Here is a 22,519-nt window from a genome sequence, read left to right on the forward strand (position 1 = left end):
CATATCACTATATCAGTAGCATTTGATTGACATAATATAAATTTTTTATCTCCACGTATAGTATGGTAATAATAGTATAGTAATACCACTGTATTGTAGTAGTAGTAGTTTAGTATAAAATATGTGTTGTATAAATATACAAACAACATCTTAACACTAAAACAACAACAATAATAATGGTAATAAAAATAATAATAATTATTATTATAAGAATGATTTCGATTTCGCAAGGTGCTCACGTCCGCTATAACTGCTATAGCTGCTGCAATGTCATCGCATCTGTAGTTGTCCTCGTCGGACAAAAATCGAACACACAGGCATGCTTAAATATTTTGATGATCGTTGAACAGTGATGATCGCGTATAATAGATACTAGGTACATCTTCAAATAAATGTAATCAATTTTATTATTTTAATATGGTAGTAATGATTTATGATAGTATAGTACCTATATTATATTACTATTATTATCAATATTATACATTGAAATACGGACGACAAATACAACATAATATAGGATACGACCTATTAAAAGCTTCTATCTAATAAAAGGAAAGAAAAATGAAAAAAATAATCAGTGCATTATACATTGCAGTTAAATAATACCTCATAATATATCCGTAGGTAATACACCATATATTATATATATTGACTCATTTTGGAAATTGTACGATTGTGCACGTCGAAAATTCTTTGGCACGAAATGGCAAGAAACAATTAAAACCCATAACTTAACATGACTTAATATATTAGGTAATATTGTTAAATATTTTTACAATTTACGCGATCATAGGCTAAATAAATCACACACAAAAACACCTACATATGAATTTTATTATAATGGCGATGTCTATATGATATTACAGAGAAACCACATGATTCCGTACATTTTCGTAAAACAATTCACGTTAAAATGTACCTACCCCAAAAGACAACGATTGAGTATGATACGCTATGCACCGTTGTCACATTCAAGATTTTAGTTTAAAATAAAACTTACATTAGATTCCTAGATTCCGAGCGGAGTAATGAATGTTTTGATTTTATCATGTGTTTTTTGTTGTGAATGATTATACGATAAGTTGTTGATAAAATACTTCGATTTTCAAAAATGGGAGTGGTTTTTGATATAAAACATCATTAGATATAGTTTGCACTTTAAATTCATAGTATTTATTGCTATAATTTAAAAAAAAGAAATAAACAAAAAAAAAAAGAAAGAAAAACGACAATGTTAACGCAAATTTAATTTTTGATAAAATCGGTTTTATTTTTTAGGTGTAACTTAAAAACGAATAACCGTAGATAATAGATATTTGAAATTTTCACCAATTGTTTTTATTATTTATGATAAAAATTTTTAAATATTTCAACTAATTTTGAATAATTTATAGTTGTGAACAATTTTCTATTTTTTTAGTTTTTTTTTTTTATAAAAATGTCGATAAAAAATTATTTCCTGGATATAAATGCTTGAAAATTAAATACAAAGCTCTTTATAAGTTCTTATTTTTTTAAAGTTAGAATTTTGAAAAAATTCATAAAAATCGCGAAAATAAGTAAATTATTTTGTTGGAAGTTTATAAAAAGTGTCTGTTTATTTACCTACTCGTAAGAGTAATTTAATACACGATTTCTAATTAGTTTTTCAACCTATATTATTTATATTATATTTTATATTATTTTTATTAAAATTGTACCAGGAAGTCAAATCAATTGTTAATGAGCATTTCAAGTTCAAATGTTTACGATATTCGACATTCACCTTTATTTTTGTATTATTTTTACTTTTTTTTTTATATATATAAATGTTGAAATAAAATTATTCGTACTTCATCAAAATTTTTGAAAATATAATACAAATTCCCATACAAGTTATTCTCAAATCCGTATAAAATATTAAAAAAAGACAGTTTTTATATGTATATTTATAAAAATGTTTATATTCTTATAATTTTATTATTTCAGCACACAAAATTACAAACCATTTTATAGTTGAAAATTCATAAAAACTCTTCTTTTTGTATTTAAGTTTTAAAAATTGTAAAATATAAGATTTTTCATAAGGAGATCATAATGAAACCATAAATTCTAAAAAATTTAAAAATAAAATTATTATTTTTAGACATTTTAAGTTCCAATTTGGATGAAATTACTATTTTAACTGTTTTATTACAGTATTTATTGCAACAGAATGGACGTTATTAAATTTTATGTGATATAAGTTGATATGATATGGTTTAAATATAGATTATTATATTATAACCAAATATTATAATAAATGTAATATTTTTAGAAAAAAAAATTATAATACTATAAAAGTAATAAATGACTTTAATAGCTTTATCAAAAATATAAAAATCGTACGTGATTAAGTTTTACTAATATATAATTGGCGAAAATCCCAGAGGTGCTAAGGGTGCTTAGCACCCCCAACTATTTTCCACTGTATTTCATTATACCTAGTTCCTACCTACTATAATTATTAATAGCACCCCCAGGATTTAATAAGGATTTGCACCAATGTCAATATAGGTATATATACATTATATAGGAAGCACACATCGCGGTGTTATCCCTTGAATGCGCTAATCTCCACTAAATCCCTCTCTTGTTCAAACATTTACATCGTTATGTAATTTGATATAAATTTATGTATATACTTCCTAGAATTTAAATAGAACGTTTAACACATCTATAATATTATATCATGAATATTTGACGAAAATTAACGATTCAACTTCCAATTATTATAATTATATATAAATTGACTTAAATCTATAATATATGTAACTATTACATATATTAACATAATATTAACTTAACTCGATAACGTCTAAAAAAAAAAAAAAAAAATCATAAAACTTAAATGAGAAGAAAAAATAATAATATTAATGAAAAGGTTATGGACAGGTGGTCATCCTAGTTTTGTATAATGGTAGGTAACATGGTATTACAATATATTATCAGTGATTCACATTAAAAATAAATAATAATTATCAAAAGTTAAATTATAAACTCAGGCAAACTACTACACACCTAGCTGTATATGTAACACCGTTACATTCTACATAATTATGTATACCTATACTTTATATAGTATCTACAGAACACGTATTATTATTGTAGTGGTAAATGATAATACATAAAATATTGTTTTTGAATGTTTGGTAGGCGTGAAGCGTGAAGTTGAACTGCCATAAAATTTGTAATAATCAGATTGATACTAGACTAGCTGATATAGGTGTATACTGTATACAGTATAGTATTATACTGTTTTACGCATACCATGTATGGGCGATATAGTCTAAAGAAAACAACACATGTAGGCATGTAGCAGTTACTATACCGTTTATACCTACATTAACTTTTTAAATTTTTTTGAGCCTTGAGTGGCTTAAGTATTGCCAAATTAATACATAAAGATGTATAAGGTAAAAAAACATATTTTTTACTTCCTATTCGAGTTTGATATTTTGATATACCTAATCATTAAAATATAATACATAGTATACACAATTTAAATAACTATAGTATACTTAAGGTCAAAATAAAATATAAAATTATAATAGTTGTAACTATAGTATGTTATTAGGAAAAAATAACTTAATAACATCTAATATATTATGTATTATTTGTTATTACATTTATATACCTATTACATTAATTTATTATTTACAATATATCCAATAAAGGTACATTTCAGTGTGTTACCAGTACGTGCGTAGGAAATATGTTATACTATGTATACTAATATTATGATAGTACGTAATACGTATTGGAAACTGTTAACTATGAATTATTATTCATCATAGCTATATAATGTATGCATTGTAATTAATTTTAACCTCTACAGAATCTAGCTCACTAGCGTCTTTGACGCGCCTGGACTACATTACGGTTATTATCTATACATATAAATTAGCTGCTGCCCGCAGGTTATATAATGTGTAGTGTGCGTATAAAATGGACCAAATGCGAAAGCAACGTCTTTATGTTAGAATTATCCGATATATATTATAAAAATACAAATCTTTTAATATTCCAAGTGTGAAAACTATTCAAGTCATGCTCCGTGTAATCAACATACAATATAATAATCATTATAGCTATTTCAAAAATAAAAATTATCATTATTTTTTTTATATATAGTTCCTTATAAAACAGTCCAAAAAGCTGCAGTGTCTATGCAGTTACGAGTTACGACCCATATTATATTGACCTCGTTTACATATTATATATTTATATGTGAACTGCGTAGCGTAAGTACACCCTTTATCGATACTATAATATTATATTCCAAAACCTACATAAATACAATAATTCATAGACATGAATACCAATTGTCTATACTGTCTAAATTTTAAAGAAGTTATAGAAATAAAATCCACACAACCACACATAAGTACCATAAATATATTATACAATATACATATATACCTAAGACAACCAGATCATTTTTAAAAGTCAATATTTTACATAGGTAACCTAACCCTAACCCTAACCTGCATTATTAATAATAATAAAAAAAAATGAAATGTATAAATTAAGCCAACGTAAACAATTTTATATGTATCTATAAGTTAATAATATTTTAATTGATATTCTAAATTAAAAAAAAAAATGTAGATACTGATAATGAGCAGTGTCCCTATACGAGGAAACTACATAATAGACGTATTGCTTTTGACGGCTCGACATTTCATCGCCTATACCCAAAGAAGTTCCGTCGGCGTATTTTTCTGATAGCGAATTTCGAATCTTATGTCTAACCGATATCGGTCAAATTTGAAATTTCGACTGCTGGGAATAATATAGGACGAATCAGCTGGCTTTTTTGGATTTCATATAATATGCTCATTTGATTTGTACGAAAATAATCGTATTATCGTAATTTATTATCTGTGACGATTGGTAACTCCCCACACAATATTATTGACCACGTCAGAAAAATATACAAGACATCCGTCACGGTCGGACCTCGGACGGACGAAATCAAACAATCTACGGAAACTGTTCAATCATATTCCCGGGGAACATAATCGTATCGCACGACGTTATTATCGTTCTGTTGGTTTTGCGCAATGTCCATATAATATTATAATATATTATAATAACGATAACACACAATAATATTATACACACATTACAATATTATCATGTTTACAAACGAATTACGGGCAATTATATGAACGCGCGGACGGACGACGGCGAGCCGAGCCGCGCGTTTACTGCCGCGGACACGCGTCGACCATCCGCCGCCGCCGCCGCCGCCGCCGTCATCGTAGCCGTCAGTCGTGCGGCTCGGTCGCGGCGGTGGGGGGACCGCGAAGTCGTTTGGCGGGAGGGCCCGCGGGTCTCCCCACCGACGCGCCGACCACCGTGCATCGTATATACGCGCGCGGAGGCGGCGTCATACTACAACAACGATAATAATATATTATAGTAATAGTAATAGTAATAGTAATAATATTATAGTGATATGGTAATAGTAATAGTAGTAATAATAATAGTAATAATATAATCGCAGCGGCAGCGACGCGGCAACCGGCGGCAGTCGCTTCCGTCGCGTCCGCCCAGCAAGTACTGTCGCGACACGACGCAAACCGCTGTTATTTATTTTTTTATTTTCACAATCGTTATTTTTCATACCGTTTCGCGCGGTGCCGTTCTCGTCAGTGTACGTTTATTCGTCTGCGATCGCATTCACGACACTCGCGAGCGTGCTAGTTCGCCGCACTGGTTGACGACAATAATATTATTTTAATCAAACAATATATTAGATATTATTATTTTTTTTCCCGTCTCCGGTACGCGACGACAAATTTACATCAAACTATATTTTTTTATTATATTTTACCTTAAAATATCAATCGATCGAAAGCGGCAGTTTCACTCGCAGGTCGAGGAAAATTAAATTATTTTAACATTTTTTTCGACGCGCGTTCGAGCGCCACAACACATGGATACCGCACCGTCCTAAACGCCGCAGACAGCCCGCGTGTCGCACACAATTCAATCGTGAGTATTGCAAATTTTTTTTTTTTTGTATTTTTACCACCGAAAATTATTATTAAATAATTTATATTATGCTGACGATAAGTTTAATTTCCGTCGTTGTTGGTAGTAAAATTTTTTCAAATTTTTTTTTTTGTTCGCAATTTATTCCTATTCCAGCCGCGATCGGCGCTTCGCCCCGTGCCGACGCCACTCGTTCGCTCCCTGTTCTTGCGGTCGTCACTGCCCCAGCATTCAAATCTCCGGCGCCCGAGACAATACACGAGATGTTAGTAACCAATACACACTGTCAAACTTAGTATTAGCATCTTGTCGTTGTTGCAACCGCTCGTGATCTAGCTGGGTCAGTGTTTTTCAATATATTTTATATCATTATATTATATGAGTTTATGACACGCATAAAATGAGAACATCGCGATGAATAATTAATGTCTTAAGTACTCACGTTTAGCTATATTATATTGCGTGCCAGTTAGTGAAAAAAAATCTTAATGCATTTGTATCATATAATAAAATCAAAATTTTAATTAAAAAAATTCATTTTAAATAATACGAGATGGCGATTGAAAACTTTTTATATTAATATTAAAATGATTTTAATAAAGTATTATTTCGCACATCTATAATTGCCAGTAAACGAATTACTTAAAAAAAAATGTTAAGGGTGTGATATAGGTCGTCTTTTAATTTTCTTCAATAATTTTTCATTTTAAATAAAATACAATAATAATTGTAAGTCAATTTAAGTTTATCACAAATTGTACAATATAAATGTCTATATATCTGAAGATGTTATTTTTACTTTATACTCGTAGTATTGTAGGTATAGGTACATAATGTTTGTTTTTAATAAATTATTAAACATTATTTTATGTTGTTGTAAATTACTTGGTGATAATTGTTATTTATAATATGATATAAATTATAAATATAGGTAACTTATGTAAGTATGTATTTAGTGTACGAATGGGTTTACATAGTTTTTTCGTAATCTTGTCGTATAAGACAATGACCACTTCATTCTACTAACGCACTATAGTTTTTTTATCGCTTTAAATGTTTTATAAATAGATATAGGTAATAACATATATTTATAACGTACTTAAGTAGGTACTTGAAAAATTTAGAAATATTTTCGCAACATATTACGATAGTCCCGTAGCAAATATATTATCACTCAATCCACCACAAATTTAATATTATATGATGTGTTCAGTCAAAATCTACAGTGGATTGGGTTCATCGTACTTATTGTCGTAATGCAATTATAGTTCAAGGTTTCTGCCAAGGAGTAATCAGTATACTTTGTTTATAATGAACGTGTGGACCAAAATGGTTTTCGCAATGAATCGAAATATATTATGCACACCGTTATAACTTTACAAGGCATCTAACAATTTGTGGGCCGCTAATTTTGTCCTTCTGCAGCGTTTCCCAAATATCGAGTGTATACATACACATACATTCACACAGTGCTAATTTATTTCCTACAGTTCCTCGAAATTCTAGTGCTATAAAATTAAATTTATCATTTAACATAAATTCATAAAAACGATGCATTCATTATGTACATTTAAAATATTAATTTCAAGGTCTATGAATTGACGAGTATTATAGATGAGATGATTTAAATACGTTCAATTGTTTTGGAGAACATACTCAGAGATAGTGAAGATAGTATAATATGAAAAATCATATACCTATGTATATGTACGACTGAATACTACGCTGTCGGCTATAGTACAGTTATCAACAAGATTTTGATTTTAAGCGCTTATAATATTCTTCAAATTCGTTACAACGTGAAAACGTTCTTTATTGTTGTTTTTCGTTGGTGACGTTGTTCCATAAAATATTTTTTAAAACAGATTTAAAAATGATTTCCTTCAACAAAGTTTATCCAGGTTAAGTGCGGTGTGAATAAAATAATGAGACTTACTTTATGAGAAAAATATAATATTATTGTAATTTTATAGTTCACACACGGTTAAAAATACATTTGAAATGATTTCATTACTAAAACATTAAATCCATATCTTAAAAAATAATGATTATTATAAAAGAAAAAAAAATCGTTAACCGTGTTTTAACCAATTTAAGTGAATTGTTTGTAGAATGTCTGTGGTATCCGTTGTCCCGTTGTTTGCGGTCGTTAATACAACAATAGCTAATTGGAATATTTTTCGATAATTGCTCATAATTGTATTATAATTTTATACTAAATTCAATAATATCTATATTTTTTGAGCTAAATAGTAGGCATAGTTAAAAATAAATTACTTGTAAGAATTAGTGAAAAAAACCATTTTAATTTAATGAACGACCGAGTGCGATGGACATGTATTTTTTGCCCAGCAAAATGCATAGGTAATATAGCCGCTACCCACCACTAATGACTATATTATACTTACCGCTATTAATTTTGGATTTCAGTATGATTTCACACTTAAAAAATATAATACACTGGTTCTTTATTTCGTGAGTGTATATTTTATTTTACAGTCTGAAAATACTGCATAGTTTCTATTTTTAAATATAAGTACCGATATTAGAAACGGTTTTTTGTTGAAGTCCAATGTATTGTGTGCTCTACCGAAAAGATTATCTAGTATGTGCCGTCTTCTCCGCACGATGAAAATTATTTTAGCCAAACACGTATTAGTAATTATTCAGTTGCATGACGCTTTTGTCAATAGTGTAAAATAAAAACGCATAATACATACTCAACTGAAATTAGCATCATAATAGTAAGTAACACGATATTTTAGATTTTTTTTTTAACTTCCCAATAGTCATGAAACGAAAATATTGATCATAATATTATGTCAATGGTATATGTTTATATAATATACAGTATACAACACGTTTATACATAATATTTAAAATAGACGATTTAAAACATAGATGGAAAAATGTATAGCTTATTATTATTGCTAAAATATTATTAAAACACACGCTATTTGTATGTATAAGTGTATAACTCATATTATACTCGTATAGTCATATACCATAGTACATTTTATCGTCACGACCATGGTCGTGGGGTCGTGGTCGATACATTTGGTTCGGCCGATTCGAGTCCAACTACTTCTGGGTACCTACATTACTAGTATACCTCTATCTAGTTCTTATACAACTACTGTCTACTGCAGTAGGTAGGTCATTATCAAAATATTCGCGTATTACTTTTTGGTCGCAGTTCTGACCATTACTATAGTGTAATTATACATAATTTATACTGTCACACATCATTATATTGTTAAAATATGTATGTTTTACGTTTATTGTTTATAAATAAGCCCATTGCGCGTGTACTTGCAGTATATTATGTAAGGTGGTATGTACGCGTACAATATGTGTATATAATATACACATATCTATACAAATAATGATAGTATATTGCGGGTCATTACCCCCGAGGGTGAAATCCGCCTATACGGTGTTCCAAATACACAATAATATAATATTTATAAGTTATAAATTATAATATATTATAAATTAATATAATATGTAATACATTTTATACACGCCACCGTCGTCGGTTGGTATTGACACAGTGACGGTGATTGCGTTTGGAAAAAAAAATTCCTGTCACGGTAAAACACCGCGAATCCGGGCCATTTAGTTATTGAGTGCGAAACGATATAATCGTATCGTAATAACGCGCTATCGTAACGATTTTTATGTCGGTCATCGCCGCCGCTAGTAGCTACGAATAGGTACACCCGCGACGTCAAAATATTGAATAGGTATACGAGTAGTTACGCACATTACCACGACCTACCTATATTCGATTATTGTTTCCTTTGTTCCATTCGAGTTGGATCTCAGTAATTATATGCATGTTATGCTACATTCAAAGGTGTATTACAGTCATGCCTATATAATATCTATTTATAGGTATAAATCATAAATAATAAGATAAATATAAGTGAAACACTGTGATCGTAACGACGGCCAACTGAGATGAACTGTCAAACTAACTGCAACGCTATATGGTTGCGATGTCATGATAATTTTAGCTTTTTAAAATCCAGTCACAATAAAATGTAGATATGTAATAGATGTACAATGAACATCTATTCCCTTATTGTCTATATGGATATATTAATGTAATATTAACCCAGTCACACGATACACGGTGGTGGTAATTGATTACACTATGTCAAAAATACGAGAAAACCAATTTAATAACTAAGTATGTACCTCTATTATAGTATATTTATAAAGTAATACATAAACATATACGAATTACGAACAATCTAACATAATAAATAATAGTATATAATATAGGGCATGGGTTTTACGAGCGTGGGCCTTCGTGAGATTCTTTATATTCATACCGATCATTTTCCGTAACACTGTTGTTATTATTATTATTTTTATTTTTTATCTGTTTGATCCCACTCGGAAACCGCTACGCAATCATTATTCCGATGTAATTATGTCGTGAAATTCCTTCGTAATTATCGCATGTTCGAGTATACCGTGACAAAAATAGAATACTCGATAGTGAATAATATTATAATATATTTACACGTCATACATTACTCGTACAACTGTAATTTTTATTTCATGATACTGGTACAGGTGGGTATAATATGTAATGCTTGCGGATAGAGAATTTTATGTTTTTATAGACCCCGTTGAAGGTTACTGAGAAACATTCTGTACCGATCGATGTTGAACGATCACAACAAAACGTAATTATTATAATTTCGCGGTGCTGTGTTGCCATTATGGGTGGGCAATGCTGCAGCTATAATATAACATTCATAGGATTCGCATAAAAAGAGAAATATAATTGTACATCTATATTCACAAATTTCAAAGCGTAAATAATATTGAATAAAAAAAAAAATAAATAATAGTAAAAACACCAATAATATAAACTATAACAGGCGGCAAAAAATGTTCATTACAAATCAATATCACTGTTTTCTACTCGTTAGTTTTTAAAAACAAATCATAGAAAAACAATATATTAATTATATTATGTTGAGTTATTTAAATAAATAATGAATTTATAATAATATTACAAAAAAAAAATGTTTTCTTAGCTAATATTTGTATTAACATATGTGAACTTATCAACTAAACATAATATACAGTAAATAACAAATAACAAATGTATAAAAAAAAACCAATAACATCTATATCGAACGACAGGCACTTCAGCACTTGTGGTATTCTCTAGTAAGTACGAATAAATATTTTTATGTTAACTATGATTTCAAAGTATAATAATATGGTCTTATTTCGAAAATTGAAGTACATATCTAATGATAAAGTTATAATTCGGGGGAGGTTGATCGGTCGATTATCGCTATAAAACCAAAAAACAATTAAAATCACATGCTTTTAGAACGGGAAACTATCGATTTAAATCGCACGAAATTCTTATAGTTGGCCTCAAATGGGTACGAATAATTCACAGAAAATTCACGAGTGACATGTTTTCCTACGATTAACGTGCATATAGCATTTCCATAATATATTAAATCATCATTGTGGCGTAGTTGAATACGCGTATAAACAAGTAGGTGTCTACTCCGCAGTGGAAAAAATTAATAAAAACAGGTAGTGAATAAAAAGTAATTAAACGTCACTCATTAATAGTATTTTGCCCATCGGAGAACACTACTATTGCAAATATTATATGTTTTGACTGAATTGGTGGGTGCGATTTCGTCAGCGGTAGATTCGCATTCAAGTTTTCCAACAAAACGTTTTTACCATTTCGAACCGGTTGCAAAATAATAGCGTGCGCTCGTGCTTGGGTCGAGTGGCCACTCATGCTACTCACGTGCATCGAATGAGAGGCTCGATTTGGGCGAAATGTATGACGATCAGCACCGCTTCCGAAAGACGAGTCCGGAAGTAGCCCGGCGCTAAATCGGACTGATGAATGGTATGGGTATTATAACAATATAAAACAGGTACGCTAATATATTGCAGAGTAGAGCACGTTGAGAATCGGAGCGCGGAAATAGAACGGAACGGCCGCCGTCTCGTTCCGGTTTTTTTTTTTGTTACTATTTCGTCTTCCTCCGTCACCTTACTAGGCGTCTTATTGTAGTGCAGATAATAGGTATGCACATTCACCATTGCGTTCAATTTAATAACCCAATAATATTATGACTATTACTGCGGTCGTGTTATAACCGGGCTGAGCTCGTGCTACTTTAAACGAATACTATTCAACGATAACGGGATCGAAACGATAGTAAGATATTATATTAATTGTCGTCTCACAGTACGATCGTTGTTCGTTGGATGTATTAATATGCATTTATGCAGAGTGTACACTACTTAAGAGTTAAGGTACCTTAGTAATACTACACTGTCACCATAGTTTTCAATGTAAACGCCTAGCCGCATAATATACCAAATATAGTTAGTAATATTTATTATTTAACTATTGCACTGGGTGAAGTGATTAGTGATTAATGATTATTAATGGATATTGTAATCGTAATTTATTTAATTAAAAATTTCTAAATTTTGCTTATATAAAGAAAAGTCTGAGCACAAAGCCACAGACCACTCGGTCCATATGCCGAGCACGGTAATAGTGAAATTATACCATAAGTGTTGTGTTCTATACGTCGTCTAAAATACGTAGGTAATATCGGTAACAAAATGTTGGTATTTTATTATTTTTACGCGACACGGTATAGTCGTGGAAATCCAGCTGTATTATAGTCGCGCGGTCGTAGAATATTATAGTACCATGCATCAACATGACCACTACGGTTAAATTATTATTTATACTGCAATCGAATATCTGCGTAACGCCGCGCTTAAGGTCAATGTTTATAATTTATATCGACGGACCGACCGTGCGTTACGTAATGTCGATAATAATATTGTAATGATATTATGTTATGCTGCATTAAAAAAAAAAAAAAAAATCATATACAACCGATGTATTGTTGTGTCGACCAGTGGCGAAACGAACCTAAAATAAACCCATAAGCAGCTAAACAATTACCTACTACTTATATGACGTTCAATGAGATTTTTAACCACTTTTTAAATATATTTGTAAATTTTAGCACATCCCTTGTTTTTGAAAAAAAATCTTTGTGATTTTCTTTTTACTATTCTCCCCGGTGTTAGCATAAAGTCGAAAAATATTCAACTTGTCGTCGTGCGATTACAGTGGTCAAACGGTTATCAATTACATTGCTGATAAAATGGTTAAAGTATGAAAGGTTACACTCGCTGACCTCTAACCGGGCTCTTCTAAGTACGTGTATCGAGATAATGGACGATCAAATAAAACAACACTACAAGTTATTAACTCATAAGCGACTCGGTAGAACACGTAACAGGTATCCGCTGGTTAGGGTTTTCGTCGGGATCTGTGGTGGGAGTCGTATCGTTCTCGCGGACGTCGCGGTATCGGCGCGCACGCGAAACCGTCTATACAATACACTCGCACGCGTTCGAGGGCCAAGAGGATGACTGCGTGTGCCAAAGGCCGGCGCATAAAAATATTCGCAGAGCTAAAAATGAAAAAAAGTGCTCTCTCTTACACACACACACACATTCGTACACATTACACACATATATATATATATACACACTGTTTAATATGATAAACGTAAATAACTAGTCTGCGACGACGACGACGGCACACTGTTAAATAACAATTGAGCGCGTCGACAACACGTAGTATTATGACACACGCGTATTATATCGAACGCCGCGCGTTATGCAAAACAAATGAATATAACGATAAAACGAAACGAAACAAAAATCGGCGTGGATGAAATAAAAAAAAAAAAAAACAACCCAAAATAAATTTTGGTCACAACATAAAAAAACATTTTTTCGTTTCGCATAACATAATAATATATAATAATATAATGTATAAACTTCACCTTGAGGGTGAAGGCCAATACGGTCGGAGCGAGTTGGCCTACAAGATCCCACACAATGATAATGAATAATGATATTATACGATCGCGTATTATCTTGGACGCGCGCGATATGATGAAAAAAACAACAGCACGCCCAACACGACGACGACGATTATCTCATAATAATAATAATAATAATAATAATAATAATAATATAGTAATATATACGAGCCGAGCACTTGCATTGGCGGCGGCGACGGCGTTTGGCAGTGTATATTTTATTTTATTTCGTTTATTTATTTAATTTTCCCTCTCTCTCTCTCTCTCTCTACTTTTTGCTCAACCCGAGTCGTGTGTAACACGTCCAAGGCCGTCGAGGTTTTTACGACGCGTAAAATTCGCGCACAATGTCATCGGACGATTTCAAAACGTATACAAGCATAATAATGTGTGCGTGCACGATATTATTACATAAACCCGCGTAATGCGTTTCATTGTGTGTATAATATTATGTATCGTTATTTAGCCCCACCCGATTTCGATTGAACGCCGTGACGATCGGATTTGTTTTTTTTCTCTCAGTCGTAAATATTATATTAAATAGACATCGATGATCTGATCCCACTATACGATATAGTTTATCCGTTATATATATACATAAATGATCTTATTTTGCGAGACGTACGTTATTATTATTATTATATTTTGTATTATCATTAGCCGGTATGGTACTCGTATCGTGTGTCTCTGTGTACCTTTATATTATGCGTTTTCTTGCACATAGGTACATAGACAGACAATAACCAAATACCTGTTGATTTCATTGGTTTCATATTGTTAAAATATAAAAATCAATCATGATCATAAAATAATATAGGTATTATAGTATTACTGTGCGCGTGCTTTACCATTAATATCATCGTCGGGAGGGGTTAAGAAATAAAAAGGGAAAATAAAAAAAATTATGATTGCACAAGACGGCAGCTGCAGCTGTTTATAAATAGTAATAATATATTATTAACACAGTGATAAGGCACACCCGCAACTCACCGCCCGCCACGGGGTCGACGTCCACACGTTCGTTACAACATCGTTATTGTGATGTCGATATTATTATCATAACACTTTAATAATATGATTCTCATATTATTTTTTTTAATGTATAATAACGTAATTGCAATTTTATAACGGGGGCGATAACGATATGCGTAAATTGCAAATCCGGTGCCACCATTGCCAGATTCATAAGCGTGTGCGCGTAAAGTGGAAGGGATAGGTTAGAACTTTTTTAAAATTTTTAGATGGTCATGATTATAAAAGTAATATCAGGAATTCGAGAGCGTTATAAACTCTATTGTAACTTATATTAACTCCTTATTTTCTTCAAAATTCAAAAGCCTTGTTTAAACTAGGTGGATTATACATTTAAGAAGGATTATTGTACTATATATTTTATTTATAAAAGAAATTAACACATATCATTTATAAACAATTATTATAATATAATATCTAAGGTATATGTCCTTGGCATGGGAGTGTAAATTATTGATTGAATATTATATAATGAGATTAATAATTATCTTCTGTAGTTAAAGTTAGTTTAGTGAACAATTGTGATTAAGAAAACGTTATCCCCACGGGCCAATGTCAGAATAGAACTTTAAGGTTTAAATAAAATGTTGAAGTTGAATACTTGTAAAAAAAAAAACGTTAATACTGTTAGATTATCTCCGAAATCTTGTCGATAAAGTCCGTGCTCACGAACAGATTACTTTTAATGTAAAATCGCAGTTGCTAGTCCGTCGACGGAGACAGTGTGGTCTATTTGCATAAAACGTCCTTTAATAATATTAAAAGCGACAAGACATTGTTATTATCGACATTATTGTTATTGAGTGTGCTCATAATATAATAATTCGGTCGTTTCATTTATGAGCCCGCGTTTATGCATAGTCTCGCGCGCCAATCGAGACAAAAACGTTTCAGGGAAAACATGAGGCGATGGATAGGAATATTACGATAAAAAAAAAAAAAATTAGTACATTAGCGAAATAATGTTATTTGTTGTAATAATAACGTCGTGTATTACGAAACGGTGACAACACACGACTCGGATGACGACGACTACTGCTCTGACGGTATTTTCATCCGCCGACGCAGTAATATTAATATATATTATATGTACAAGCAAATTATTACGGTAATAATATTATGTGTAAACGCGAGCGACGATTTGTACGTCGAATCCCGACGAGACCCATAAATTGTAATATTATTATAATGTTATATTATGTCGTACACGTACTTACTGCTCTACCTACAGCTAACTACTACTTGAGACGATCACGGCTGATTGTTATGTAAAATATAGACCTACCGACGATCATGTTATTTATAATTGTTATTATAGTAATTTCTTATTACTACTGTCTACTGTACTATTATAATATTTATATACAATATATTTGACGTTATGTCGAGATCTTGAATCTCGATGACAGGCTGTCATTGACAGACGTAATTTTGATAATTGATATCATTATTCGGTACCTAGAGTATTATTATTGTATCGTATTTACATAAGTGTTTCGTTTTGTTAGGTAGGCGAATTTGATGTTTGGAAGCAACTACAATATTATTTTTTAAATTCTCCACACTTTTTCTATTCTAAGCAGCATCTATGTATTTCAAAATAGGATCAATGTCAGGATTTGTTATAATTTGAATGAAACCGATATAACAAAAGAAACACTAATCTTGAAAATATTACCTATATTTTATTAGTACAAAACACACACAATATAAATCAATACAAACATCGGTAGATTTTCTCAATGTAATGGAAAAGAATAATTTTGAAATCGCATTATTAATTATCAGTGGTGTTGAACTCTCTTCTGTTTATCAACGATTGTCGTACTATTTATTATACACGACTGTGTGCTTTTAAAATATGTGCTATGCATTTAACGTTATCGTGTTGGGACCTTATACTAATAACGAGAGCTGTTATACGGCCGTGAATCGCATCGCTTTCGGTATTTAACATCATTATTACTATTTATTATTGTTGTGGAAAAATAAAACCCGTTTTATTCCGATATTAATTACAAAAAAATGTATACTGAAATGGAGTTGTGTCAGGAAGTAGCTGACAAGTTTCGTTTGGAATCGATTATACATTTTAGTTTTTTCCGATCCTCGGATCACGCCTTATCGTCGTGTTATAGTACCAGTTAGATACATAATATATCACGACAATCTATGCGACTGACATTCACCTCGACGATATTATTTTCATAAGGTCAAATTAATAATATTATATAACTCGTTGAATGTAAATACGGCGATTTTAAATGAGCGATCCGTTTGCTTTTTACTAAACGGGTAATGCCACTCGCATACGGCATACTACTACAAAGTTACCTTAAACTACCCATACTTTTTACCACGTAGTGTATTATATTATATAATAACACTTGTGTGATACCGTGTAAATATAGGAGAAATATTCGCCGAACGGAACCAGTGTTAAGACATCGTCGGATATCGTTACGGGTGACCTTGCTCGGTTTATATTATTATTGTATTTCCTCGATCTCGTTGTCCTTGGCCGGTGCGGCGATTTATATAACATAGTGTAGGTACTTATACAATTATGATATACTCGTTATTATTTATTATTGTGTTATAACACGACGGCCGTATAAAAGTTAGCTCTACTATATATTAATATGTAATAATGTGAATGTGGTCATCTCGGTTGTGCAGCAGTAACATCATTAGCTAATTGTATGTAATAAACGATAAAAGAATCTTAGATATATGGGTTTTCGATTCTGTCCGTTAAGGACTTCAATAATCGGTGGGCTTTTCCGATGCCTCCCTACGAGCGTGTTTTATTATAGTCAAGTGAAGGGAGGGGAGTATGTAGTAATTTTTGACTACGGCACGTGTCAGTTGCGAAACAGTAGCTTCGGCATTCCATCGCTGTCGTTGCATTAGCAACGTTTTTCTCAAGGTTAGCTATACGTATACGCGTGTTCCTATACAACCAATCATAAAGCATGATACAAACTAATAAATATTTTATATTACGTCACAGATTTTTCCGACCGTCTTCATTGTCAATTGTTTTAAGTGCATTAAATCTCATCCCCTGGTATGTATAGCCAAAATAATTTTACGGAATTTTTGGTCTAAAGGTTTTCATGAATTACACATCGCCAAGGTTAAATTAGTGTACTTTGATAACGCTAATAATTGATTTATTTTTATATACGAGAACCTCATGAATTGATTTACTCATTAGTCATTTGGCACCCAAATGCAAACTTCCCTTAAAGCAAAACTTCCTCTTCCCACCTAACAAACTATATAATCGAACGGAAACCCATCATGCAACATGAGAAAAGCCTCTCTGATCTCATTGTCGCTTGCGTCACAAGTTGTGTTTAATTTGTTTAATTGTATTTAGGATATTTTCCTTGGACTTTTATATGACTCGTTATTCATCGATATAATAATGTAATATATGTAATTATATTTGACAGTGTTAAACTCATGTCTACGTACGTATTTTTGTGTTTAAGGTTGAGAAATGGTAGCGGACACGGCTAACAGTTATCATCATCAACAGAAAACTCAGCCACAACAGCCCCAGCAATCAAATCAGCATCAACAACAACAGCAACAGCAACATCAACAAAAACTCCACCAGCAACAGCAACAACAACTTCACCAAATCCATTTGCAACGCCAACAGCAACAAAACAGTGGCGGAATAATGCCGCAGTATTGTAGCGACATGGAACAGTCTGGTGGTCCAGGAAGCATGAGATACGATGATTCGGTATCACCCGGACCGGAATCACCAGGCCCGGTGAACCATATCCTCCAGGGTTCGACCTGACGGCACATCTGCAGCACAAGGAGTTCTTTGCGCAACGTAAGCAGCGTGAATTCATACCAGATAACAAGAAAGATGAAAGCTACTGGGACCGGAGGCGACGGAACAACGAGGCGGCCAAGCGATCACGTGAAAAGAGGCGTTTCAACGACATGATCCTCGAGCAGCGGGTGGTTGAGTTGAGCAAAGAGAATCACGTGCTTAAGGCTCAACTTTCTGCCATCAAAGATAAGTTCGGCATCAGCGGTGAAGCTGTGGTCAGCGTTGAACAGGTAATAATTCGAACAAAATTAAAAGGGTGTGTTAGGTCCTATTTGAATAAAAATTGTTTTATGAGAGATTTGGCCAATCTTACTGCATTTTACAGTTATTATAGAAATAAAAGTACAAAAGACACATTATGATGGTCAAAGTTTGAGTAATAATGTACTGCCGTTCGTTGTCCAACGATTTTTTCACGATAAATTGTCGAGGCAATGTACTTCTTAGGTTCTGCATCTTCCTCTATGTCGTGTTTTTCTTATTGAACTTTTTGAAATCCATATTATCTAATGACTATGTATAGGTTATGTTTATTGTTGACAAAAGATTATATTAACGTATGAGATCCATAAATCGATCGTGGTATGACTGTTAAGCATTACTCTCCTTAAAAAAAAACCGCTACTTCCGCATAGATATAGAGCACAACACATTGATGTACTAACGGTGGTTTTTATTTTGTCCCACCCTCAGGTTATGGCTTCTTTGCCGACAAACGAACAAGTATTGAGCATTACAAAACGCCCGAAACTGTCCACGTCGTCGTCGTCCTCGTCGGTGGGCTACTCGCAGAACGGGTCAGGTCCCATACCCACGTCAGTCATCCATCAACCCGTCCAGTCAACCACACCCAAAATGAACGGCTCGTACTACGGCGGCGCACAGTCTGACTGCGGCAGCCCCATCGACCAACACACACTCCAGCAACAACAGCAACAGCAACAGCAGCAGCAGCAGGGCGACCGTTCGAACGGCGTCAATGGTTTGCCCATGTCCGTGGCTGCCGCAGCCGTGGCCGCCGCGGCCCAAGCCGGGTACCCGCCGTACCCGTTTGCGCCCGTCCTGCCACCACTGCAGCCGCCGTCGTTCGAAGCTGCCGCCAACAGCGTACTGAACCTCAGCCGCCGGCCGCCGTCTCCGTACGAGCTGAGCAGTGGCAGTGGCGATGACACTTCGTCGTCTTGCGTACCCATATCTCTGGCGTTCGTGGCCGCCGCCGCCGCCGCTGCGGCTGGTGGAGTCGTTGGACCGGGTGGAACGTTGGTCGGAAACAACAACAACGGCAACAACGGCAACAACAACAATCACCACCTCCAGCACCGCCACCGGCACCACTTTAACGGCAACGGCATGATGGCCATGATGACCAGCGGAGCCGGAGGCGTACCGATCGCGGTCCTCAACGGCGGCAACAACGGCGTCTCCATGGTGCACGCCAACGACAACAACGCGGGCATCATTAACGGCGTGAATGGCAACAACATCGCAGCGATCGTCAACGGCGGTGGCGGAGGCAACGGAGGCGGTAACTGTCTGCCGCACAAGCTCCGTCACAAGACGCACTTGGGCGATAAGGACGTAGCTGCCACGGCCCTGCTATCGTTGCAGGCCATTAAGCAGGAGCCGGGCAGCAGCCGAGCCAGTCCGCCGTGGGACGCGGAGGGCAGCAGCGACGAGCGCGACTCGGGCATCAGCTTGGGCGTCGAATGGGGCGTCCGGCCGTCGTCCGCTTCGGTGGCCGCGTGCCCGACCACCGCCTCGGTGGCCGCTCCCCGCGCCGCCGCCATGCAGTCGCCGGCCGCCGTCACGATGAGCGGCGAACCGGCCGACGGTGCCGTGCACGCGACCGCCCCGACGGCCGCGGCCGCCGCCGACGACACCAGGCTCAAGTCCGAAGTTGCTCGGCTAGCGTCCGAGGTGGCCAGTCTCAAAAACATGCTATCGTCCAGAAAATCGGCCACCGCGGCCCCGGCCCAGTCCACCACCGTTGCGGTCAACTGATAAACGAGCCGCAGCAGTTCACGAACGATATATATATTATATGTTCGTTATGGCGATTCACAGGTATTTTAATTGTTATACGTTCGCACGCGAATCCATCATAGATAAATTATTATTATTTTTATTATTATTATTTTTAATTTTATTATTATTTTTATTATTATTATTCATCATTATATATTATTATTATTATTAAAATCTGGTAGTTTTGACGATGTTTCGTAAATCATTCGAACATGATTTCGTCGCCCACCGAATGTCTTTTAATACTATGTGTGTAATATAAAATAGATAATATTATGATGTTATATTATTGTTATATCGAACTCGCGAAATAATACAATTATTGTTTTTTTTTTTTTTTTGCTTTCATAAACAGCAAATCTTAGAGTTTCTTATTTTCTCAACAGTGGCGTTCGTCAGATTAATATTAAGTGTAAATAATTTTGAAACAATAACATATTAAATACGTAGGGGGCGATTCTCACACCGAACGCTGTGGTGGTTTTCTATAATGGCGGAACGCAACACGAACTCCATTTGTGCCACACATGAAAACAGCAACCGTGTTGAGAGAATCGCCCTGTACGTACACTATATATAATATATATGTATATTATATTGGTGTGTGTATGTGTGTGTGTATAAAGTATAAATATATTTAATACGTTACGCCAAAAACATTCAAACGAACGGGGTTATAGGCGAGGACGTTGCTTTAGCTAAAATATTATTTCATAAACGTGTACTGTATCGTAAACCGTGACCGTCGGCCGTAATACCAATAATGCAAGACAAAACGTCCTTTTAGCCGCAGTAGATGGTTATACAATATCATTAAAGAGATTTCTGAAAATGTTCTTAACCGGATTGGAATTCGACAACAGACCGGGAATAATCAAATTGGCCTTTTTCAATAGTGTTAGAAAATTGAATAAAATTGAAAAAAATGCTTTGAGCGCCCCTATTTTCCGAATTCTCGGAACCACTCTCCTCCCATGGTCTTTATGCCAATTAAAATTTATCTGTGATAAATGTCCAGTCGTAAATTGCTTTCGTTCGGTTTTTGTGTTTTTGGTGTATTTTTATGTGTCGAAAAACGTCGGCACAATAAAATAGTTAATACATGATATTGCAGTAATTATATGATTAATATAATAGATAATGAAGATAAAAAAAGCATACTATTAAAATATATTATTATATTAGTATATTGTTGTGCATTTGCATTACAATATTGAATATTTTAATACATGCTTATACAATATTACATTGCAATTTTATTATATTGCGCGTATTCGCGTGTTATTGTTTAAGAATATTACGATACAATATTTATTTATTAATTTATTTGTATGATCACTATAATATTATAATTTTTATTAATATTATTCATCGTCATGAAACTTATTGTGTAATAAATTATTTATAATAATCGTAAGTTTTTATTTTTTAACTTGTACAATGCAAAAAATTTATGTTTTATAATATGACGTATAATGTGCGTATGATTTAACAACTTGTAAATAATATGATTATTATTATTACATAATATAAGATTGTTATTGTTTTCTACTATCTATATATTATTATTATTATTATTATATTATAAAAATATCCATATTATTGTAATATATATAATATATACATAAATATAATATATTATATAATATATCATTAA

The 22,519-nt window shown here is 33.4% G+C and overlaps 1 protein-coding gene across 1 annotated transcript; it reads left to right on the forward strand.

The window, feature by feature from the left end:
• Positions 1-5,541: 5,541 nt before the first annotated feature.
• Positions 5,542-21,214, forward strand: LOC114131778 (probable basic-leucine zipper transcription factor D). The gene is given in 4 exon segments (XM_027997081.2): positions 5,542-6,021; positions 18,479-18,760; positions 18,763-19,067; positions 19,531-21,214. Coding segments are annotated over 3 exon segments (1,887 nt in total). The 5' UTR covers positions 5,542-6,021; positions 18,479-18,486; the 3' UTR covers positions 20,839-21,214.
• The last annotated feature ends 1,305 nt before the right edge of the window (positions 21,215-22,519 follow it).

This window comes from Aphis gossypii, chromosome X (genome assembly GCF_020184175.1).
Source record: "Aphis gossypii isolate Hap1 chromosome X, ASM2018417v2, whole genome shotgun sequence".
NCBI classification, from domain to species: Eukaryota; Metazoa; Arthropoda; class Insecta; order Hemiptera; family Aphididae; genus Aphis; species Aphis gossypii.